The 22,814-nt window shown below is 38.2% G+C and overlaps 1 protein-coding gene across 1 annotated transcript; it reads left to right on the plus strand.

The window, feature by feature from the left end:
- The first annotated feature begins 483 nt into the window (after positions 1-483).
- LOC112926985 (olfactory receptor 10A6) lies at positions 484-1,428 on the plus strand. Its single transcript, XM_026008128.2, has one exon. The coding sequence runs from the start codon at positions 484-486 to the stop codon at positions 1,426-1,428; it is 945 nt and encodes a 314-aa protein (XP_025863913.2).
- Positions 1,429-22,814: the final 21,386 nt, after the last annotated feature.

Raw genomic sequence — 22,814 nt, forward strand, 5'->3', positions numbered from 1 at the left:
TGAATCATTCAGTTGTTTAAAAAAAATTTGTGGGTATCTCTTTCCCTTTCTCTACTTTTTAATACTTTATTTTTGGTGGTTTTAAAAATAACTATTTATATAAATTGAGAAAAATGATGATTCTGATAGTTATGACATGGGAATGGAACCACTTATAAAATATCAATGTTTGTTTTAAGGCTATGTTCAAAATCAAACTATATGACGTACAAATTACAAAAGCATTCCGATATAATTTTTTACTTTTCAGACAAGACTTCTGAGCCAGCATTCTTCACTTCCTCCTTTTTATTTGACATTTATTAATCCAAATAATGACCATTTCTAACATTGCCTACTGAATTTAGACAGGATGCCTTCCTTTTTACATCTTCTGCCAAGAATACCTGGGGTGAATTGCAGACACAGATTCCCAGCTATTGGACTGTGACTTCATCATTTGTATACAATGTCCATAAAAACGATATGCTCTCCACCACTGGAATGAAAAGGCAAAATCAAAGCTCTGTGGTTGAATTCATCCTCTTGGGCTTTTCCAACTTTCCTGAACTCCAAGAGCAGCTCTTTGGGGTTTTCCTGGCTGTTTACCTGGTGACTCTGATGGGAAATGCCATCATTATAGTCATCATCGCCTTGGAACAGACCCTCCATGTGCCCATGTACCTGTTTCTCCAGAACCTGTCTGTGGTGGACATGAGTTTCAGTGCAGTCATTATGCCTGAAATGCTGGTGGTCCTCACCAGGAAGAAAACGTCCATTTCATTTGTGAGCTGTTTTGCACAGATGTATTTCATCCTTTTCTTTGGTGGCACTGAATGTTTTCTCCTGGGGACGATGGCTTATGACCGATTTGCTGCAATCTGTCACCCTCTGAGCTACCCAATGATAATGAACAAAAGGGTTTTCATGAAATTACTTATAACATCATGGACCTTAGGCTTCATGTTAGGTACTGTGCAAACATCATGGGTTTCCAGTTTTCCTTTTTGTGGCCCCAATGAAATCAATCATATCTCTTGTGAAACCCCAGCAGTGCTAGAACTTGCATGTGCAGATACCTTTCTGTTTGAAATCTATGCATTCACTGGCACCATTTTGATTATCATGGTTCCTTTCATGTTGATACTCTTGTCATACATTTGGATTCTCTTTGCCATCCTGAGGATGCCATCAGCCACTGGGAGGCAAAAGGCCTTTTCCACTTGTGCCTCCCATCTCACGTCTGTGACCCTCTTCTATGGCACAGCCAGTATGACTTATTTACAACCCAAATCTGGCTACTCCCCTGAAACCAAGAAGCTGATGTCATTGTCTTACTCACTTCTTACACCTCTGCTGAATCCACTGATCTACAGCTTCAGAAATAGTGAGATGAAAAGAGCTTTGATGAAACTATGGCGAAGAAGAGTGGATTTACACACATTCTGATTGTGCTGAGAAGCCATGTGATATATGGTCACTGCCTGACTGAACTTTACTTAAACCTAATAAATGGTGGCAACATTTTGCATTTCTTTGCATGAATATGCTTAACCTCTTGTTTTCTACATATTTGTTAATATATTAAAGATATGTTCATATATTCATGTTTATTCTTTTTTCATAGATATATAATGTTCATTAATACTGAATATAAAAGTTTCTTTAAAATTTGCTTATTAGTTTTGACCCTTGCAGTATGCTAAATGAAGAAACTAGTTTTATACACATATATATTCGAGCTTTAATTTCTGTAGAATAGGTTTCACAGTGTGGGCTGAATGGGTCAAAGCAACTGTGAATTTGCAAATAAAATATAATATTTTATAAATATTGCCAACTTACTTTTTTAGAGAAAAATATTTATTTGTTTTGGAGACAGAGAGTGAGAAAGCAGCGTAGGGGAAGCAGAGAGACAGAGAGGATCCTGAAGCCGACTCCCTGATGAGCATAGAGCCCAAGGAGGACACAGGGCTCTATCCCACAACCCTGAGATCATGAGCTGAGCTGAAAGCAAGAGTCAGCTGCTTAACCAACTGAACCATCCAGGTGGCCCCCACAAATTACTTTTTAAAAACGTAATTCAGGTTGCCTTTGAAGACCCAGCAAAACAACAAATAAGAAGATGGGCTTTTTTTGGGGGGGGGGGCACTTTTTTTTTTGAGTGAAAATCTGTTCCATGCATGAGTTGAAAAGAGCAGTTCTTTACTGGAAGGATCACACTGGTCTATTAAAGGTCATATCTAGTTTTAATCAGGGTTATCTTAGACTATATTCACCTAGTGTGTGACTAGACAGCAGCAAGGGATTGTTTTTGAAGATCATTTGTTTATTTACCAATATTTGTTGAATGATTTCTATGTACCAGAGACTGTGCCAGGTCCTGAGAGCATCAAGATTGGCAATATAGTCTAATGAAAGAGATAACTATTAAACAAATAACCACGCACTAAAAACACAATTACAGTTGTGATAATTTTTAAACAGGAAAAACACAAGATACCCTGGAATCATCATAAGAAGACCTTATCTGATATGGGGGCGGTGCATAGGATAGCATTGGCACTGGAAGGACCATGAAGGCCTCCCTGAGAAAGTGAATATTGAAACTGAGTCCAAAGACAGGTAGGAGTTATCCAGGCTCAACTCCAGCATGAGGGGGTGGGGAGGAGAGTCATGTATGTGGAAAGAAGGACATGTGTGAAAGTCTGGATAGGAAAGAACTTGATATTATTCCAGTGAAGGCAGGAGGCTAAACAGTAAAGGAGGAATGAGATGAAGAGGTAGGCAGAAGCCAGACTAAGTAAAATCTTGTCAGTACAAGAACTCTGAATTCACCTGCTAGTGATACGGGACCAGTGAGTTAAACAAAGCAGTGACATGGACATGTTTGTACTTTTAAAATGTCTTCCTGGCTCATTATTGATGGAAGGAGTTCAAGAGTGGAAATAGGCAAGGATCCCTGGGTGGCTGAGCAGTTTAGCACCCGCCTTCAGCCCAGGGTGTGATCCTGGAGTCCCGGGATTGAGTACTGGGATTGAGTCTCTCATGGATAAATAAATAAAATCTTTTTTTTTTTAAGAGTGGAAGGAGTGTGGATGGAGCAGTGTGGATGATTCTACTCATACTTAAGAAGTCAAATTGACAGGACTTGTTATGGATTGTTGGGAGTGGGGGTAGGAGAGAGAAGTGAAGAATGCACCCATATTTCTTGTTGGAATAGGAAGTGGATGGGGTTTCCATTTGTTGAGATGTGGAACATTGGAAAGGAAGAATTTTGGGGGAGAAATCCAATTTTGGATGAGTAAAGTTTGAGACTTTTGTGGAAAATCAGTCAAGTAGATAGTTGGGATGTATAGGTCAGGCTCAGAATGGAGATTCTAAATTAGGGGAACAGGCTATAGGGGAATACCTAAAGAGGGATGCGTGATCCAGGGAGGATCTTCTTAAGATGGAATGACTCCAGAATGTTTGAAGTTCCATGGAAAGAATCCAAAAGAAAAGGAGAGGTAGTGAATCAGTGCGGCTCAAGCTTGGAGCTGAGATGTTTTTACCTGAGGAAGAGAGAGATACAAATGGACCAAAGTGTTGTATGGATCATAGAGAGAGGAAGACAGAGCTGTGAAGTTGTAGGCATTCCAGGGACCAAAGAGCTAACATTGGGAGGCTAGGGGAAAGGTATTAGGGATAAAGGAAGTGGATCTGGAAAGAAGCTTCAGGATGGTGCCCTAAACCCTAAGGGAATGAGAGAGCTCCAGGAGGGATTTAGTGAAATATGCGGAAAGATAGACTAAATCCTCACTGCCATCTAGTGGCTCAAGTATATAATTGCTTTAATCTCACTGCTGAAAGCTCAGGGAGCTAAATTTGTCCGTGGTTCACCAATACCATCTCTGGTGAACTCACAGAAAGCAATAGAAGCAATCACATCAGCCCTGGGATCAAAGAATTTGGACAAATGACAAATGCAGTGGCAATTTTCATATCCTTAATAGGTGTAGATGTATCTTTTTGTTAGGCTTAGGAGCAGAAAGACTGAGGGACATCTTCAATCTTCCCCCTTTCCCATCTCCATTCCTTTGCCACCATGGTGGCATGGTGCTCCCCCATGACCACCACCACTATCACTACCATCAAAATCACCATCATCACTTTCACCATCACCACCTCCTTAGCCATCACCACCACTAACTACTACCACCATCACCTTCACCATCACTACCACCTTCATCACCACTGTCATTACCACCACCATCACCATATCATCACCATCGCCATAATCATTAACCCCACATCCCACACATTATGCATTCACAAGAGTGGGTTATGTCTGTAATTTCATTTGAATATCCATTCATAAATTCAAAGCCACTTATTGGGTACCTGACATGTACCAGTTGCTGTGCTGGATGCTAGGCAAAACTTTCGGGAGATCACTTTGAATGACCGAAGCAAATAAATGAACTCTTAACAACACTGTGTGGTGAGTGTTATAACTGTGGTTAACACTTGTGCTGTGAGACTTCACTGGATAAGACTTCCAGGAGGAGCTCACTGTGGTTCGTTTGTAAAGACTGATAAGCGTTAGTTACAGGGCAAAAACATGAAAGAAGACTCCACATCTAAAGAAAAGCTGGTCTGAAAAACATGTTAGATTTTAAGATCTCGAGTGGAATTGTGTGACAGCTGCGTGGAATACTTGAGGAAGGACAGAAAATAAGTTCAGACTGTGAATGACTTTATGAGCTAAACAAAGGAGTTTGCACTCAGTGTGGAAAGGCATGGGAGAGTCACTGGAGGATGTTATATAAGGGAGAAACAAAATCAAACTTGCGTTTTAAAAATAGCTAGTATTTACTGGACATTCACTATATACCTGGCTAAGCCTCTTACATGGTTGAGCTCATTCTATTCTTCTCAACAATACCATTCAACAGAGGAGCTGAGAGACACTAAATAATTTGAGTATTCAAGATTATTTTTGGCTGTTTGGGATTAGAACACACCTTTCTTGGACGTCAGAGTTCATGCTGTTGGTCTATAATCTTGCTTTACTGCATCTCACATGATGGAAGCAAAGGAACTAAAAACCCTCTCAAGTTGGGCTTATGTAACCCAGGCAGTTCTCCAATGGCCATGCACTGAGCTGTTGTCCCAGTGGACATCGCAGGCTGGAGCACACTCCTGGAGGTACCACATTGGCTACAGGTGTAGTCCTAGAACAGGCCGTCAGCAGAGATTGTGGGCAGAATTGTTCAGATCAAATACTAACCATTCTTGCAGGAGAGACAAGACCTGAGATCATCACACGTCCTTGTGCAACCCTCTTATTTTTTGAGTGAGGCCTGTATTGCGATGTATTTCTCTCTCTCTTAGGGCCGCTTTAGCTGTATCCCAAAGATTCTGAATGGTTGTACTTAATTTTCACTAGTTTCCATGGATCTTTTTAATTCTTGTCTAATTTCCTGGTTGACCCATTCATCTTTTAATAAGACTCTCTTTAACCCCCATATGTTTGAGTCTTTTCCAAATTTCTTCGTGTGATTGATTGAGTTCTAGTTTTGAAGCGTTGTGGTCTGAAAATATGCAAGGGACAATTCCAATCTTTTGGTATTGGTTGAGACCTGATTGTGACCCAGTATGTGGTCTATTCTGGAGAAAGTTCCATGTGCTCTTGAGAAGAATATGTATTCCCTTGCATTCGGATGGAAAGTTCTGTATATATCTGTGAAATATATTTGGTCCAGTGTATCATTTAAGGCCCTTCTTTCTTTGGTGATGTTCTGCTTAGAAAATGTGTCGTTTGCTGAAAGTGCCATGTTAAAGTCTCTTGCTATTAGTGTATTATTATCTAAGTATCTCTTTACTTTGGTTATTAATTGTTTGATATACTTGGCGGCTCCCACATTAGAAGCATAAATATTCATGATTGTCAGGTCTTCTTGTTGTATTGACCCTTTAAGTATGATATAGTGTCCCTCTTCATCTCTTTCTACAGTCTCTGGTATAAACTCTAAATTATTCGGTATGAGGATTGCTTGTGCAACTCTCCTGACACCTCATGTGAATAATATGGGCATAGGAAAGAGTTGCTTTGGGGAAGTAGACAAAGGCAATTCTTTTTAGAAAGTTCACATTTCTTCTAATTTTCTACTTTTCCACCAGAACTTAAGAGGGGAAAGCAGACATTCATTGCACATGAAAATTCTTTCAATCTCTGTTATTACTGTTTCTAAGTATGACCTGTTTTTTTTTTTTTTGAACATCTTAGCCTTTGCTAATACATTTTGTGGACTTGTGATATTTGGCAATTTACAGATTATCACGTCAATGTTTCAAAGAAAAATATAGAAAACCTGGTCTTGGTGTTAGGCCTTCTAGGTGGGCTGTTTCTCTGTTTTCCTGATTATCATCCAGAAACAGGAGCTGACCATCCCTGATGTCATTTGAACAATATGCCAGAAGCAGGCCAGAACTCCCTATAGGTTTTAATGGTCAATAGCAGTGGAAATATCAAGAGTGGGGCATAGACATTTCCATCTTAATAACTGCAACCTTTTTTCTTGGTCTATTTCTTTATGTTTCATTTAGAAATAAAGCTATTCAGTGACCATCTTTTATTGCACTTTTCTTTAGAGTAGTGATTCTCAAATTTCGTTTGGGGACCCCTGACAAACAATGAGACCCTTTCAGGGGTTCTGCGAGGTCAAAATTACTTTTAAAATATTATTTGCCTTTTATCTCTCATCCTCTCAGAAATGTACAATGGAATTTTCCAGAAGCTACCTGATGCATTTTATCATGACAGATTGCATGTAGAATGAATGAGGATCCAGCTATGTTCTATTATGCCAGACAAAAGAGATTTGCAAAAATGCAACACAATACCACTCTTCTAAATGTTTTTTGAAGATATAATTATTTTCCATCAAAATGTTATTTCTGTTAATGTGTGATTTAACAATAACTACTGTTATTTTTAAAGGAGCTAATACGTACATATCTTTTAAATGTCTTAGTTTGAATTTCTAATATAGTAAATATCAATTACTGTAATCTGGACAAACAAAAGATCTTTGAGATTATCTATAAATTGTCAGAGTATAAAGCGGTCCTGAGACTAAAAATTTTGAGAATGGTGGTCCAGAGAATTCACTGTAGACAATTTCTCAATGATTTAAGAGGAGGATGTATGCCCTGATTTACTTGGCATCCCCCTTGTGCTAAAAGAAAAGAAACAGCAGCAGAAATACACATGTTTACAGCTCCCTGGTCTCCAGGTGTCAAACATGCCTCTCTGTACAGTTGATCTGTTTCCTTGGTAACTAAACTGTCGCTGCCTTGTGTGGCCTATTAACCACCTCCCCTGGATGGCTGGATTCCACAGGGTGATGGCTGTCTGGGAATAATTAGTGAACTTCGTAAGGAAGTTTCCTCAAGCAGGAAATTGGTTCCTGTGGAACTTGTTAAACATTGACTCCACAGTGAAATCATGAAAACATTTACTGACATCAGTAAGGGTGTCCAGGTCCCCGGGGAGCACTTACAGTGTCAGGAACCAGGGACTATGAGTTTATTCTTAAAGGTTTAGGTGTCAGTTTGAAGCTGTGATGAGGGAGCAATTATGTTAAAATGACTCCTGCGTTTCAAATGAAGCCACTCTTTGAAGCCTCTTCCCTGAGTTAAAACACTGGTCCAGAGTAGGGATGTTTGATATAATTAAAGTCTACTTAAATCCAGATGTTCCCTTTCATTGAACCCTTTTTGCCACCACCGACAAACAAAAATAACAAATCCTCCTGATCCTGGAGAAGTTGGCCAAATTTCAGATCGTCTCAGATGGTTGTGAATTTCCGACAACTTGACCAATCTCTACTCTGTGTAGAAAGCAGTCAAGCTTTCCCTAGCTAACTCTTTAAGACTTGTCTCACAGAAGCACATGAGTGTAAGGAAAAAAAATCTATAAGCAAAACACAGCTATATTTTCTCAAAAAAACAAAAGAACACCAAGAATGCAACACAAGCGAAAAAAAAAAAAAAGACAAAGAGCAGAGCATAGAGGCCTCCACCTCAGTAACACATTTTGTGAGCCTCCCAAAGGAGTCTGTGCTGGGGGCCGCAGCCTGTGAGCCCCAGTTCTGCACCCCATCTCTGGCAGTGCTATCATCTCCCCTTTCTGTCATTCAAATGCTTTATAGATGGCCTGAGATGGAAGTTTCAGGAGCTCCCAAAAGATCTTCAAATCACATTGAAAAGAGTATGAGCAGACAGGGAGAACATTTCAACATGAAGATTTTGTAAGAATAGAAGAAGAAAAATAAGGAAATATGAAAATATAATAAATAGCACTTTGGAGTATCCGCTAGGAGCTGGGTTTATGCTGAGTGCTTTTGTGCTCCCTTTGTTGATGCTCTTAACAACCTTGTCACTTGGGCCGTACATGGGAGGACACCTAGCTGGGAGAGCTTACGTAGGTTGTCCAAGGTGGAATGGCAAAAGTGGAAGTAGAATCTTTCTCTCTGATCCCAAGTTCCAAGTGTTTGACCACTGCCTATTGTCATCATGTCCCATTTACTTCTTTATTCAACTAATATTTACACCTGTGTCCTTCCATGTCAGACTCTAAAATATGGAGCCAAAATCTACAGTGTTCCTGCTCATATGGAACTCATGGGAAGCCACAAAGGACATAAATCAAATAGTCACACAAATTAGCATATCATTACAAGTCAAAATGTGTTTGAAGGAATATATGATGCAAACCAATGACCACATAAATACACACTTCACCTTGTCTGAAGAGATCAAGAAAGACATCTCTAAGAAAGTGATTGAAATTTAGGTAGGAAATCACAAGAAAATTTGTGGAGGGCAGGAGGTAGAAAGAGTGTTGTCAGCAGAAACAACAAAGGCTCTTCATCAGCAACAAGCAAATCCCAGGGAAAGAACCCAAAGAAGTTGGGTGTGTGATTTCTGACTGGAGAGGTAGCAGGAACCAGACATATAGGGCCCACATGCTGTATTAAAGAAGCTACCAGAAAAGTTCAATTGCTTTGTTTTGATTTTGTTTTGTTTGGTTTGAGATTTCTTTGGGGGTTTTTCTTCTGTGAGAAATATGGACGGAGTTCAGAGAAGAATGTAAAGGCTATTCACGTAAGTGCTACCAAATTAAGTGAAGCATCAGAGGATGCTTTTGAATGATATGACTTTGAATATAACTGAAGTCTCTTGTATACTCCAATGACATCGAAAAAGTTTAAGCCAAGGGCAGGAATGAACAGATGGTGTTTTGAAAATGCCTTTGGGTAGTTGTGGAGTAGAGAGTAAATGAAAAGGGAACCAGCAGAGGTTCCAGTCAGTTGACTAATGAAGCTGTCCTAGTGAATGGGGTGCTGGCTGGAGGAACAGGGAGGAAAGACTAGGGAGGGATTAAGATAATACTGACATGACCATAATTGATGGATTGGCGAAGAGGAATAAGGGGAAGGAATGGAGCTGAAGAGAATTTCTGAAATGTTCTCTCATGAAATAAAGTAATATTTCTAGGGGGAAAAATGTCTATTCTTAATGATATTTTCAGAATTAAGAAAAAAAGGTACAACCAAATTAAAATGGAAACAGAACAAATAAGGTGATTGTTGAAAGCATACATTTAGATTATGCATATTTTCAATTTTTCTAGATAATGGTAAACTGTATTCCAAAGTGGGTGTACTAATTTGCATCCATCCTGCTTATCATTTAGGGGGACTTCATAAACTGAAGATTGTTTTTTCTGCTGTATGGGATTTTCTTAAAGTTTACAGTTTCATTTCCTCATCTCCTCCATTGTCTTTATTTGCTTTTTTTTTTTTTTTTTTTTTTGGAACTCCTCCCAAGGAGGCCTTGGGTTTCTGGATATATCTTTCATATACAGACTTTTCTCATATGTTTTCCAAATCTTTTCTAAGTTTATTTAAGTAAGCTCTACACCCAATGTGCAGCTCAAACTCACAACCCAAGATCAAGAGCTGCACACACTGCTGATGGACCCAGGCAGGCATACTCCGGCCTACCTAAATTTTTCTGTGCTGCTTTTGGGGGAGAATAACTCGACTTATTTTCTGGTCCACCCATCCCTTCCTTGGTATCATTCACTTTCATAGTCAACCCATTATCTTTTTTATCTAATAAGTTTTCCAATATTTTTTCAATGGTCATAATGTATTTATGTTTAATAGAAGCATTATTTTGTAAAACATGTATGATTATATTAACGGAAATAATTTTCACATCCTTTTGTGATGTTATTAGGTATTATCGTTTTAATTTATAAAATTGGGTTCCTCTTTTTCAAAGCAAAGGTTTTCCTCCACTGCTTCACATTTCTTGATTTTCACCTCACTTTTGGATTGAAAATCCCAATTTCTCTAAGTATGGATGTGGTTTCTAGTGAATTCTTTTTCATTTGTGTGGAGGAACAGAACATGCTGCTGTGTGGAGTTGTGTCAATGGTTTTAAAATTTGTTTTGATTATTACTGCACCCATCCATCATGGTTTTCCCATCTTATGTGGAAAACTATCCTGAGTATCCTTTCCCACTATCCACACTCACTGCTTTAATTTCACAGGAAACGAGATTTTGGGCTACTGTGCAGCATAAGCAGAGGAAAAGGGATTGACCAACCATTAGTAATTTCTTATTAATCATTCTAATAATTAGCCCTCATGCCTCTCCTTCCTACTTGCATCTACTCATTCTGAATTTAGACTTCCCCTGAATAAGCGCCAACCCTTCTGCTTTTCTTTCTTAATTGGGGTGTTCTCTATATTATTTCTCCACTAACTTAGATAATAATATCTGAAAAACATGGTAATTTTGGCCAGTTTGTTTCTTTCTTTCAGCATTTTCTTCCTTATTGTCTCCCCTTATCCTCACTGTGGCACATTGCATTGACCAGGACTTCTAAAAGACAGCTTACAACCAGCTAACCATAAAAACAGATGTTCTGGGATGGCCAGAGTTTTAATGGCTGTTGTGTCCAGGCACAAATAAAATCTTGTTTTTACAGCATTATGACATAAACATTATCATTTTCAAAATATACTCTGTTGTGAGAAAGATTGGAAACTACTGCTCTAGAGTAGTGTGGACAGTAGCCCCCCTCATTTATGTTTTTTAAATTATATGTTACAAAGTGGTACACCACATCATATTGAACCCAGCAAATTATTTTTACCTGTGGTGATGTTTTCCTCATTCAGATTTTGTGTTTTCTTCTCTCTTTTCCTACATATCTTTCTTTTCTTTTTTTAAAAAACCTTCTTCAGACAGACTTGCCCAGGAGGTACCAATTATTGGTCATTTCAAAGAAATATTTTTCCCCCTTTAAATCAAGTACTGATTTTCTGTAATTAATCTAATTCATGCCATTATATGTATCAATTTATTCTTTTTATTATATTAGCATTAGTATTTTTCTGGCATTTTGAGTTAATGTTTCATTTTATAAGTCATTCTCACTTTTAAATAGTGTTAGGACTAAAATTATCTTCAGTTTATTACTTTGGGCAAATAGTGATATGCCTTATTTTCTTCTGAGGATAATGACTTATTTTTAATTATGCCATAAAATGGAAGCTATTTTTAAAAACTGAAGTCATTTGTAAGAGAGGTATTAATTTCTAAGGGCTTAGGAACATTTTTCCCCCTATTTTCTACAATCAATTTTCAGCTCTAATTTATTTGGGTGAAACACTGTACCCTGCACGATTTCTATATTTTGAAATTTAATGAGATCTTTTTTGTATCCTAATATGTGATTAATTTTTGTGAGTGTGTCATTGCCATTGAAATGTATGTGTTCCTTTTGAGATCTCAAGTTAAACGCACACATTCATACACATGCATTCACATGTACATCTCACATTTCCTGTGAATCAGTTCAATTGACCATTTGCCTGCTGCCATCTGCTGGCCCGGCGGGAGCTCAGATGCCTTTGTACTGCTATTGACCTCAACAGCCTGATGGTCTTGGCTGCCGGCAGTGCCTCATCCAGGGTCACTGCCATTGTAGAGAGGCCTTGGTTGCTGCTGAAACCATGCTGCTGGATAGTTTTGGCAGTTCAAAACTAAAATAGAGTCTGGTGGAGAGATTCAAGTAATGTTCATGAAAATTGTTCATGAAAATTAGTACTTTTATTGGTCATGGGACATTAGGAAGAGGGAAGAATCAATAATGATATGTGATTTGTGGCTAATATGGAACCAGGCAGCATTATCTTGGACTTTACAGGAAAATAATGATAACTTGGTTTGTTTCTCTTCAATATTTACAGATATTCAAGTCTGATGACTGGCTAAATCATCAGAGGCTTTTCTCAGTCTCAAGGAGTAAGAAAAGCCCAGCTGAGATCTGGGTTATAACAGCAAGCCCCAGCTGACTCCCAGTGCTTCAAGTGAGTTAGCATAAGGGAGAATTAGAACAATAGTTTAGTGCTATCCAGATAGAGCCACAGCTCAATGACTCACTTCCTGTGAGTTCACTCGAAGACGATATGATTAGGGAGATAGTTCACCTCTAACAAGGATCATTCTGATTAGAGAGAATTTCTCATCAAGCCAACTCAGAGGAGATTTCAGTCCTCCCTCCATGAGGAGGTTATGGAGAGGACATGAGCACCAGTTGACCCAAGAGCTGGATCCCAGGTAATCAAAGCATACTTTCTTGTCCTTGGAATGTGCATTCTGCCCACAGTTCCCACAATAACAGCCAGTTTCAAGGACACAGCCTTGAAAGAGTAAGATGTTGTTGAGACCATCTGGGTGGCATATGTAACTAAACCCAGTTAAGGCCTCTGTGTAAACTTTAAGATTCTTGTGGGTGAATGCAGACATCTACTCATCTTGCAGCTGCCCAAGACAAGCCTTGAGTGTAAGTTCCCATGCTTATTAAACCTGCCATCTACCAATCTTGAGTGGTCTGCTTCTTCCTTTGGTTTTTCTCTCTGTACAGGAGCCAATTTGCAAACCAAGACTTTATCTTGTCAATTTTCAATAACCTTGGGTTCATCCACTCTCTAAGGGATTGCAGAAAGAGAAGGCACATTCATAGAGATTTGGAAGAGAATTTAATGAAGGTACTATTTACAAAGGTATAGGCAGGCTTATGGGGACCCATGAAGGATGGTGAGACACTCTGAGACTAGTAAATGCATTAACCAAAAATAAAGCCATTAACATCCCTCAGCAGGAAATGATAAAAAGGAATGAGTTACCAGAGATCAGTGAAGGCTGGAGCCAAGATCTGTGCCAGAGAGTTGCCTAATTGGAGTGCTAGCTGTGGTTGGACCAGGCACTGCCAGAACCATAGTGCCAGAGACAGAGTCTGAGAATACATATTCTGATCTCCTTCTCTCTCCAAGCCCCAATCTGCTGGTGCCTTAGATGGTGGATCCAACTGGAAAGCAGAGGCCTTAGTGCCTGAGCAAAACAAGGGTATGTGTATACATACATGTGTATGTCACCCAGCCAAGCAGACACATAAAATGAACCATCACAAACTTGTAGGATGTTTTTCCCCTTAGAATAAATCCTTCAAAGTGCAATTTTTATGTAAAAGAAAATCAAAATTTTAACTTTGATAAGTATTGCCAGCTCACTCATCAGAAAATGAAAATGCCTTTTCCTCCATAGTCTCACTAACACTAGAGATTTTTATTTTTAAATTTTATTTTATTTATTTTAATTTTTAAAGATTTTATTTATTTATTTATTTATTTATTTATTTATTTATTTATTCATGAGAGACACACAGAGAAAGGCAGAGACATAGGCAGAAGGAGAGCCAGGCTCCCTGTGGGGAGCCTGATGTAGGACTCCATCCCAGGACCCTGGGATCACGACCTGAGCTGAAGGCAGACACTCAATCACTAAGCCATCCAGGTGCCTCTTATTTTTAAATTTTATTTATTTTTTTATTATTTATTTATTTTTTAAAATTTATTTTTTAAAATTTATTTTATTTTATTTTATTTTTTTTTTTTATTTATTTATGATAGTCACAGAGAGAGAGAGAGAGAGAGAGAGGCAGAGACATAGGCAGAGGGAGAAGCAGGCTCCATGCACTGGGAGCCCGACGTGGGATTTGATCCCGGATCTCCAGGATCGCGCCCTGGGCCAAAGGCAGGCGCCAAACCGCTGCGCCACCCAGGGATCCCTTAAAATTTATTTTTTTTAAATTTTAAATCTTGGCCAACCTGGTGGGTGAGAATTAATAGCTCACTATTGTTTTGTTGGCATTGTTTTGGTCTTAAAGTTGAGCCTTTTATTCTACATATATTTTGCCTTTTTATGTCATGTGTGTGTGTGTCTCTCTCTCCCTCTCTTTCCCTCTCTCTCTCTCTCTCCATATATATATATATATATATATATATATATATATATATATATATATATAAATTCTATGGTGGCCAATGAAAGTACTAAAGGGAGATTGCAGCTTTTCAGTGTTCTGCTCCACTGTACTTTTGGAACTTTTAAAACCACATGCATGATTTGCTTTTTGAATTAAAATACGAAACAATACATACAAAGAAAAGTGTATTTGTTCTGTGACTCTGCAATTCTACTTTTAGAACCATTATTCTGGAAACATTTGTTATGCAACTTTTCTCTACAGCAGTAACTATAGAAATGAAAAGTTACCCATCAATAGAAAATGATTAAATACATTGTGGTACTTCCATATCATGTCCTGTGCCCTGTGTGGTTGGCATTATTTAGTTCTCCCCACCTTCCTGCCTGAGCCCAGGAAACAGGAATATTCATCTTTTAAGTCTGGAAAAATGGGTTCCATATATCCCTCCATCTCTTAATGATAAGTGAAAATGAGAGGAGGATGACTTATCTTGAGACCAGAAGAGACTGGTTTAATCCTTTGTTTGTTCTTTCTTTGATCCATATGTGTTCACTTGTGCTCCCTGCACTAAATCTTTGAGGCAGAGCTCCTTCACTGCAGAGACATCTACAGAGGTCTAGCTGGCTGGGTAAACAAACATACTTATGAGTTATATTAGATTCCATGTGTTTAATAAAAATGGTATTTGCTTATCAAATATATATTATATATATTTCATCCAGAAGATTTGGAAGTATGCATATCAAACTGCTAACTCTTGTTAAGAGTAATTCTTGGAAATAATAGTAGGAGGAAGAAGGACTTCTACCTTTTTTTCTGAAAGATAGTTATTTATTTATTTATTTATTTATTTATTTATTTATTTATTTAGAAGGGGCCAGAGGAGGAAAGAGAGAATTCCAAGCAGGCTCCATGCTCAGCACAGAGCCCAACATAGGTAGGGCTTGATCCCAGGACCCTGAGATCATGAGCTGATCCAAAATCAAGAGTTGGATGCTCAACAAACTGAGTCACCCAGGTGCCTTAGGATTTCTACTTTTAATCTCAATGTATTGTTAGAATATTTTAGTTTTTATGGCAATAAATTTATTAATATAATTAAAAGAAACTGAAGAAGAGGAAAGTCCTGCAGGAAAACACATGAAGTTTTTTTTTTTTAAGATTTTATTTATTTATTCATGAGAGTCACAGAGAGAAAGCAGAGACATAGAGGGAAAAGTAGGCTCCCTTTGGGGAGCCTGATGTAGGACTCGATCCTGGACCACAGGATTACGACCTGAGCAAAGTCAGATGCTAAACCACTGAGCCACTCAAGTGCTCCCACACATGAAGTTTTAATAGTGCTTATCCCTAAGAAATGAGATTGTGGGAAGCTACATTATTTATTTAAATTTAACATTTTAAAACAATAATGCTTGTTACTTTTGTTAAGATTCATAAAGTATAACAAAAATATATTAATATATATTTTTCCCATCTTAGGCAATAGGTAGTCTCTCCTGAATTGTACTGTGTCTCACATTTTGGGAACCCTTTAGTCTTTCAATTATAATTAACATGTTTTTCTCCCTCAGCATAATATTTTTTTTAAATTTTTTTTTATTTATTTATGATAGTCACACACACACACAGAGAGAGAGATAGGCAGACACATAGGCAGAGGGAGAAGCAGGCTCCATGCACTGGGAGCCCGACGTGGGATTCGATCCCGGGTCTCCAGGATCGCGCCCTGGGCCAAAGGCAGGCGCCAAACCGCTGTGCCACCCAGGGATCCCTCCCTCAGCATAATATTAACATATTTCTTATTCACATTTGACCTCCTGAAATAAACCTTACCTGATCATGGTGTTGATTGTTTACACATTATTGAATTCAAAAGTCACATATTGGATTTAGGATTTGGCTCTATATTCCTAACAGATCAGACTACAGTTTCCTTTTTTTGTGTGCCTGGTAAAACATCAAGGTTATGCTAGCTTCAAAGAATGAATAGAATGAATTTGGAAACTGTGTAAAAAAAGTTCCACATCCTCCACACTTCTGCTATTTTTAATAGTGGGATATATTTATAGGTCAGGTGCTAAGTTCTGTGTTCCCATAGTCTTGTTAAGCTCTCAGTACCTATTAAAGTGCCTGTTACATGTAATATTGTCTTTCAATTTTAACTCTTTCCTTGATTAGATTTTTCTAGAGGTATTTCTACTTACTGAATTTTTAAATAAAAGAACCAGCTTTAAAACTTTTTTGTATATTTTATTATTTTCCTGTTTCTAACCATAATTGACCCTTGAACAGCAGAGGTTAGGATTACGAACCCCCTGCACAGTTGAAAATCCCCATGTAACTTTAGACTCCCCCAAAACTTAACTACTAATAGCCTACTGTTGTCCAGAAGCCTTACTGATAGCATAGTAAATTAATATATATTTTGTATGTTATATGTATTACACATAGTGTTCTTATAATAGAGTAATCTAGAAAAAAAGTTAAGAAAATTATAAAGAAGAGAAAATAGGGATGCCTGGGTGACTCAGTTGATTAAGCATTTGACTCTTGATTTCAGCTCAGGTCATGATCTCAGGGTCATGAAATAGGGCCCTGTGTCAGACTCTGTGCTGAGTGTGGAGTCTGCTTAAGACTCTCTCCCTCTCCCTCTGTCCCTCCTCCTGCTCATGCTCTCTTTCTCTCTCTAAAAAAAAAAAAAAAAGAAGAAGAAGAGAAAATACATTTATGATACAGTACTGTAGTTGTTTTCTTCTTTGGTCATAAAGAAGATGCTTTTTATATTTATACATTTTATTCCTTTTTAATGTTTTGAGTTGAATGTGCAGTTAATTTTTTATTTTCTAGGTTTTATAATAATAGTTTTAATAACAATAGCTTTAATAATTATTTTTAATAATTATGCAGATTTTCTGAATATAGCTCTGATCTGAGGGAGTCCTTAGTTTCTTATCTGTCTCCATGATTCAACTTTGACTTCAGCCCAGTAGAAGGGGCAGAACTAGAGCCTAAGTTTGAGATACAACTTGTTTGACTTTTATGTTTCTGGTAGAATTATTTAAATATTGCTCTTTCTCTGCTCTCCATATTGGGATTCTATTTTTCTATTTTATTTTATTTATTTTGGATTCTATTTTATTTTTTCATCTCACTGATTCTCTGAGATGAGACACATAAAAAATCCCATCATTCCTTGCCGTGATACTGCACATAGAAAATCCTAAAGACTCCATCAAAAACTATTAGAAGTAATAAATGAACTCAGTAAAGTTGCAGGATACAAAATTAAAACCCAAACAATTGGTAGTGTTTCTATATACTAATAACAAAGTAACAGAAAGAGAAATTAAGAAAACAATATCATTTACAATTACACCAAAAAGATAAAAATACGTTGGAATAAACGTAGCAAAAGAGGTGAAAGTCTTGTACCCTAAGCTATTAACATACTGATGAAAGAAACTGAAGATGACACAAACAAATGGAAAGACATTCCATGCTTATGGATTGGAAGAATTAATATTGTTAAAATGTTGATATTACTCAAAGCAATCTACAGATTCGATGCAATCCCTATCAAAATACCAACTGCATTTCTCACAAAACTAGAACAAATAATACCAAAATTTGTGTGGAACCACAAAAGACACCACGTAGCCAAAGTGATCTTGAGAAAGAAAAACAAAGATGGAAGTTTCACAATCCCAGGCTTCAAGACAAACTGCAAAGTTGTAGTAATCAAAAATCAAAAATAGTATGGCACTGGAAAAAAATAGACACAGATCAATGAGACAAAATAGAGAATCCAGAAATAAACCCATAATTTAATCTATGACAAAGGAGGTAAGAATATTCATTGGGGAAAAGATAGTCCTCTTCAATAAATGGTGCTGGTAAAACTGGCAGCTACATGCAAAAGAACAAAGCTGGATCACTTTTTAACATCATAGGCAAAAATAAACTCAAAATGGATTAAAGATCTAAATATGACCTGACCATAAAAATACCCTAGAAGAGAGCACGGGCAGTAACCTCTTTGGCATTAGCTATAGAAACATTTTTAGAAGTATGTTTCCTAAGGCAAGGGAAACAAGTCAAAAATAATCTATTGAGACTACATCAAAATAAGAAGCTTCTGTATAGTGAAGGAAACCATCAACAAAACAAAAAGGTAACCTAGTGAATGGGAGAAAATATTTGCAAGTGATATGGCTGATAAGGGGTTAACACCTTAAATATATAAAGAATTTGTACAACTTAACACCAATAAAAAAACAAACAAACAATCCAATTTAAAAAATGGGCAGAGGATCTGAATAGACATTTCTCCAAAGAAGACATACAAATGGCCAACAGACACATGAAAAGATGTTTAACATCATTTATCATCAGGGAAATGCAAATCCAAGCCATAATGAGATATCACCTCATTCCTATCAGAATGGCTAAAGTCAAAAACACAAGAAACAAGAGAGGATGCAGAGAAAAAGGAACCCTCATGCTCTGTTGGTGGGAATGCAAACCAGTACAGCCACTGTGGAAAACAGTATGGAGGTTCCTCAAAAAATTAAAAATAGAAATACCGTACGATCCAATAATTCCACTTCTAGGTATTTACCCAAAGAAAACAAAAACGCTGGTTCAAAGATAAATGCATCCCTATGTTTATTGCAGCATTATTTATAATAGTCAAGATATGGAAGCAGCCCATGTGTCCATCAACAGATGAATGGATAAAGAAGATGTGGTAGACACACACACACACGCACGCACGCACACACACACGGAATACTGTGCCATCCAAAGATAAGGTTGTGCCATTTGAGACAACACGGGTGGACCTAGAGGGTATTATGTTAAGTGAAATAAAGCAAACTGAGGAAGACAAATACCATATGATTTCACTCATATGTGGAATCTAAAACATGACATGAATAAACAAAAAGCAGGATCAGACCTATAAATACAGAGAACAAGCTGACAGTTGCCAGAGGGGAGGAGTGTGGGCAAAATAGGCGAAGGGGAGGGGGAATCATGGTTGCAGTTATAGACTGAATAAGTCACAGGACTAAAAGGAACAGCATAAGGAATACAGCCAACAATATCGTAATAGGGATGGGTCGTGACACATGGTAGCTATACTTGTGAAAGGGGCATAATGTATAGAGATGCTGAATCACTATGTTGAAGACCTGAAACTAGTGTAACGTTGTATATTTCAACTACCCTAGAAACTGCTATCATCCCTGCCTGTCTCTGTCTGGAGTACTTTATAGGCATGGTGGTTGCCATCATTATCATGACACCCTCCACCCCCACTTTTTGCTCACTTGTGTTTGGGGATTTCTAAGTGAAGTCATGATTGGAGAATGGTACTCAGCACCACTCACAGCACAGCACTGCAGAAATAGAAGTGGAAGGATATATCCTATTTTCTGGTTGGCATTGGCCAGTAAGACTAATTATTGAAGACACAATAACATAAATACTAAATTTTGTGATAAGAAAAATAAAGCATACCAGAAAGCACATGCCCTTAATTCTCAAATATCCAAAACACATATGAAATGAGATATATACTCTGCTCATAAATAAATACATAATGCTTTCTCTGCATTTCTCAAATAAACTGTGTGCACTTATCTTAGGGTCTGCTCCTGAGGGAACCCAACCTTTACTATAGGCCTACTAATGATACAATATTGAGTGAAGATGTAAAAGCCATTAATATTGTTTTATTTTTATTATGGAAAAGTTCACACAGATCCAAAAGGAGACAGAACGTGGTAATAAACTGGTAGGTACCCATCACCCAGCTTTAACAATTACCAAGGCAATGAGCATGAATGCCTACAGGCCAAAATACACAGAATCAAAGTATATGAAGCAAAATATCAAAAATATCAAAAATATGTCAGAATAATAGTGATAGTTTTTTTTTTTTAGATTTTATTTATTTATTTATTTGAGATAGTGACAGAGCAAGCATGAACAAGGTGGTGGGGGGATGAGCAGAGGGAGAGGGAGAAGCAGACTCCCCTCTGAGCAGGGAGCTGATGTGGGGCTTGATCCCAGGATCCTGGGATCATGACCTGAGCTGAAGGCAGATGCTTAACCACCCGAGCCACCCAGGCGCCCTTAGTGAGAGATTTTAATATAACTTTCTCAATATTTGATTTATAATTAAGCCAAAATCAAGTAAAATATAGGTAACTTTAAATAATTTAATATTTATTCTTTTATTACTTTTATAAAAATATTTGCCACTCAAAGTGACAATGCTCCTTTTTAAGTGGCTTTCTAGAAATTGGTAACATAATACCCTCTTTAATTAATTTCGAGAGGTAGAAGTATGGCACATGCCACATTCCCCAACCAGAATTCAATAAAGCTAGACTTATTAACGAAGTGTTAGTTAAAAACAGCATAACCACTTGGAAATTGAAAAAAGTTTTTTCTAACTTATTCTTTGGTCAAAATGAAAACGAAATTTCAGCAAACTATTTTGAAATTATCATCAATGATAGAAACATAAGTCAAAACTTATTGGCTGAGGCCAAAGATGCACTCAGAAAGAGTTCATAGCCATATTTAATAGATATCTTTTTTTTTTTTTTTTTTTTTGGTCTCTTAGCATCTAAATCCCCTTCCAGTGCTTTGGAAATTCTAGTCTTTTTGCACTGCAGTGGGAGGAAGAATACATCTTCCATTACGGAGGTGGAAAATGCCATGTGTTTTTGTAACCTCCCATGCAGTTAGAGCACAGGCAGGTACCCTAGTGTCCTTCAGACTGAATCTGAAGCTCCAAAATGTGAAGAACAGGGAGCATAGCAGAGGATTCACCCACCACCAGTGGCAGTAGTTGCAGCAAGATCAAGTGGATAGAACAAGCTTCGGGGAGTCTGTACTAGTTGAGGATGACCACACAACCATTTGTGAATCGTCCTTCACCTCCCTTCCTGGAGCCAGAAGTTGGATGTGGTAGACCCTTGAACCAAGGTCATCCCCTCAGTAGGCTGGCCTGTAACCTGGCATGCATGAGGCTTGATGAAATGAGCTCTTCCCATGAACTGAGCCCGACGGCACTGGGAACTGAAGCTAAACCAGTGAGATAGAGAAGGAGTTGTGGGGCTTCATGGCCACCAGTCATTATGATGATGTAGAAATCACTGGGTGGCTCAACCAGTTAAGCGTCTGCCTTCAGCTCAGATCATGATCCCAAGATCCTGGGATGGAGCCCCACAGGTGTTTCACTGCTCTGCAGGGAGTCTGCTTGTCCTTCTTCCTCTGCTGCTTATCCCCCACCATGCTCTCTCTCTCAAATAAATAAGCAAAATCTTTTTTTTAAAAGATGTAGAAATTATTAATCTAATGAAGGTGATACAGTAGAAATAATGAAATATGGGATATGTAAAGTTGGTGGAAGAGTAAGTCAGTAGTGAAAGGAGGTGGGATGAGTGTGTACTAAGTAGCTGAGTCATGTTAGTGGCACCCACATGCCCACATACTGGACACCCACCCCTCTGCTCAGAACTTTCCGGTGGTGTCCTTGCTCACTCAGAATCATTCCCAAGCCTACAAGGCCCTACATGCCCCGACCTCCCACTGGGCCTCTATCTTATCTCTCTCTTTCCTGCTAACTCCACTCAACCACACCTACACATCTTGTTGCTCCTTCAGTATAGACCAGCACACTTCTGCCTCTGGGCCTCCACACGTTCTATTCCCTGCTGCTTGGAGCACGTTTTCTTCAGCCACTCTCATGACTCACTTCCTTCAGAGATCTCTTCAAATGCCCCCTCTCCAGAGAAGTCTTCCTTAACCAGTCATCCTAGTTGAGGTAGCTGCTTCCTCTCTGTCACACTCCAAACATGTATTGCTAATTTGCTCAGAATCCTTTCAGCTGGTTTTATCTAATCCTGCACACAGAGTCATAAATTTAATGTTCTGTTATTTACATACTTTATGAAAAAAATGGAGAGAGTCATTTGATATTATTTATGGCAGCTACCCCTGGGCTGATGAGGCCATTTAGATCTTTTAAAATACTTCCTGATCTTTCCAAGTATTTTCTAACAAGTACAGGTAACTGTTCCAATATGGAGTAGAACTTTGAGAAGTATAGACAAGGAAGGAATGCAGAGTAACTGAGGCCCATGGGTGTGGTGAAGATCCTGGCATTTCTGTGGCCTCATCGACCACAAAGCTCCTGCCCTGTCACTTTTAGTTCCTCTCAGAACATTTGGGTTCATTGGCATCTTTCATCTCTGACTTGATGTTTCCTACTATCTCTTTGGTTTCTTTTTTCCTTTTTTAAAAGTTTTTATTTATTCTGGAGAGACAGAGAGAGAGAGAGAGAGAGAGGCAGAGACATAGGCAGAGGGAGAAGCAGGCTCCACGTGGGAAGCCTGATGCGGGACTCAATCCCAGGA

This window comes from Vulpes vulpes, chromosome 11 (assembly GCF_048418805.1).
Source record: "Vulpes vulpes isolate BD-2025 chromosome 11, VulVul3, whole genome shotgun sequence".
NCBI classification, from domain to species: Eukaryota; Metazoa; Chordata; class Mammalia; order Carnivora; family Canidae; genus Vulpes; species Vulpes vulpes.

Bases quoted from the DNA above. Each gene is read 5' to 3' on its own strand.
- LOC112926985 (XM_026008128.2), top strand. From the start codon at position 484: ATGAAAAGGCAAAATCAAAGCTCTGTGGTTGAATTCATCCTCTTGGGC.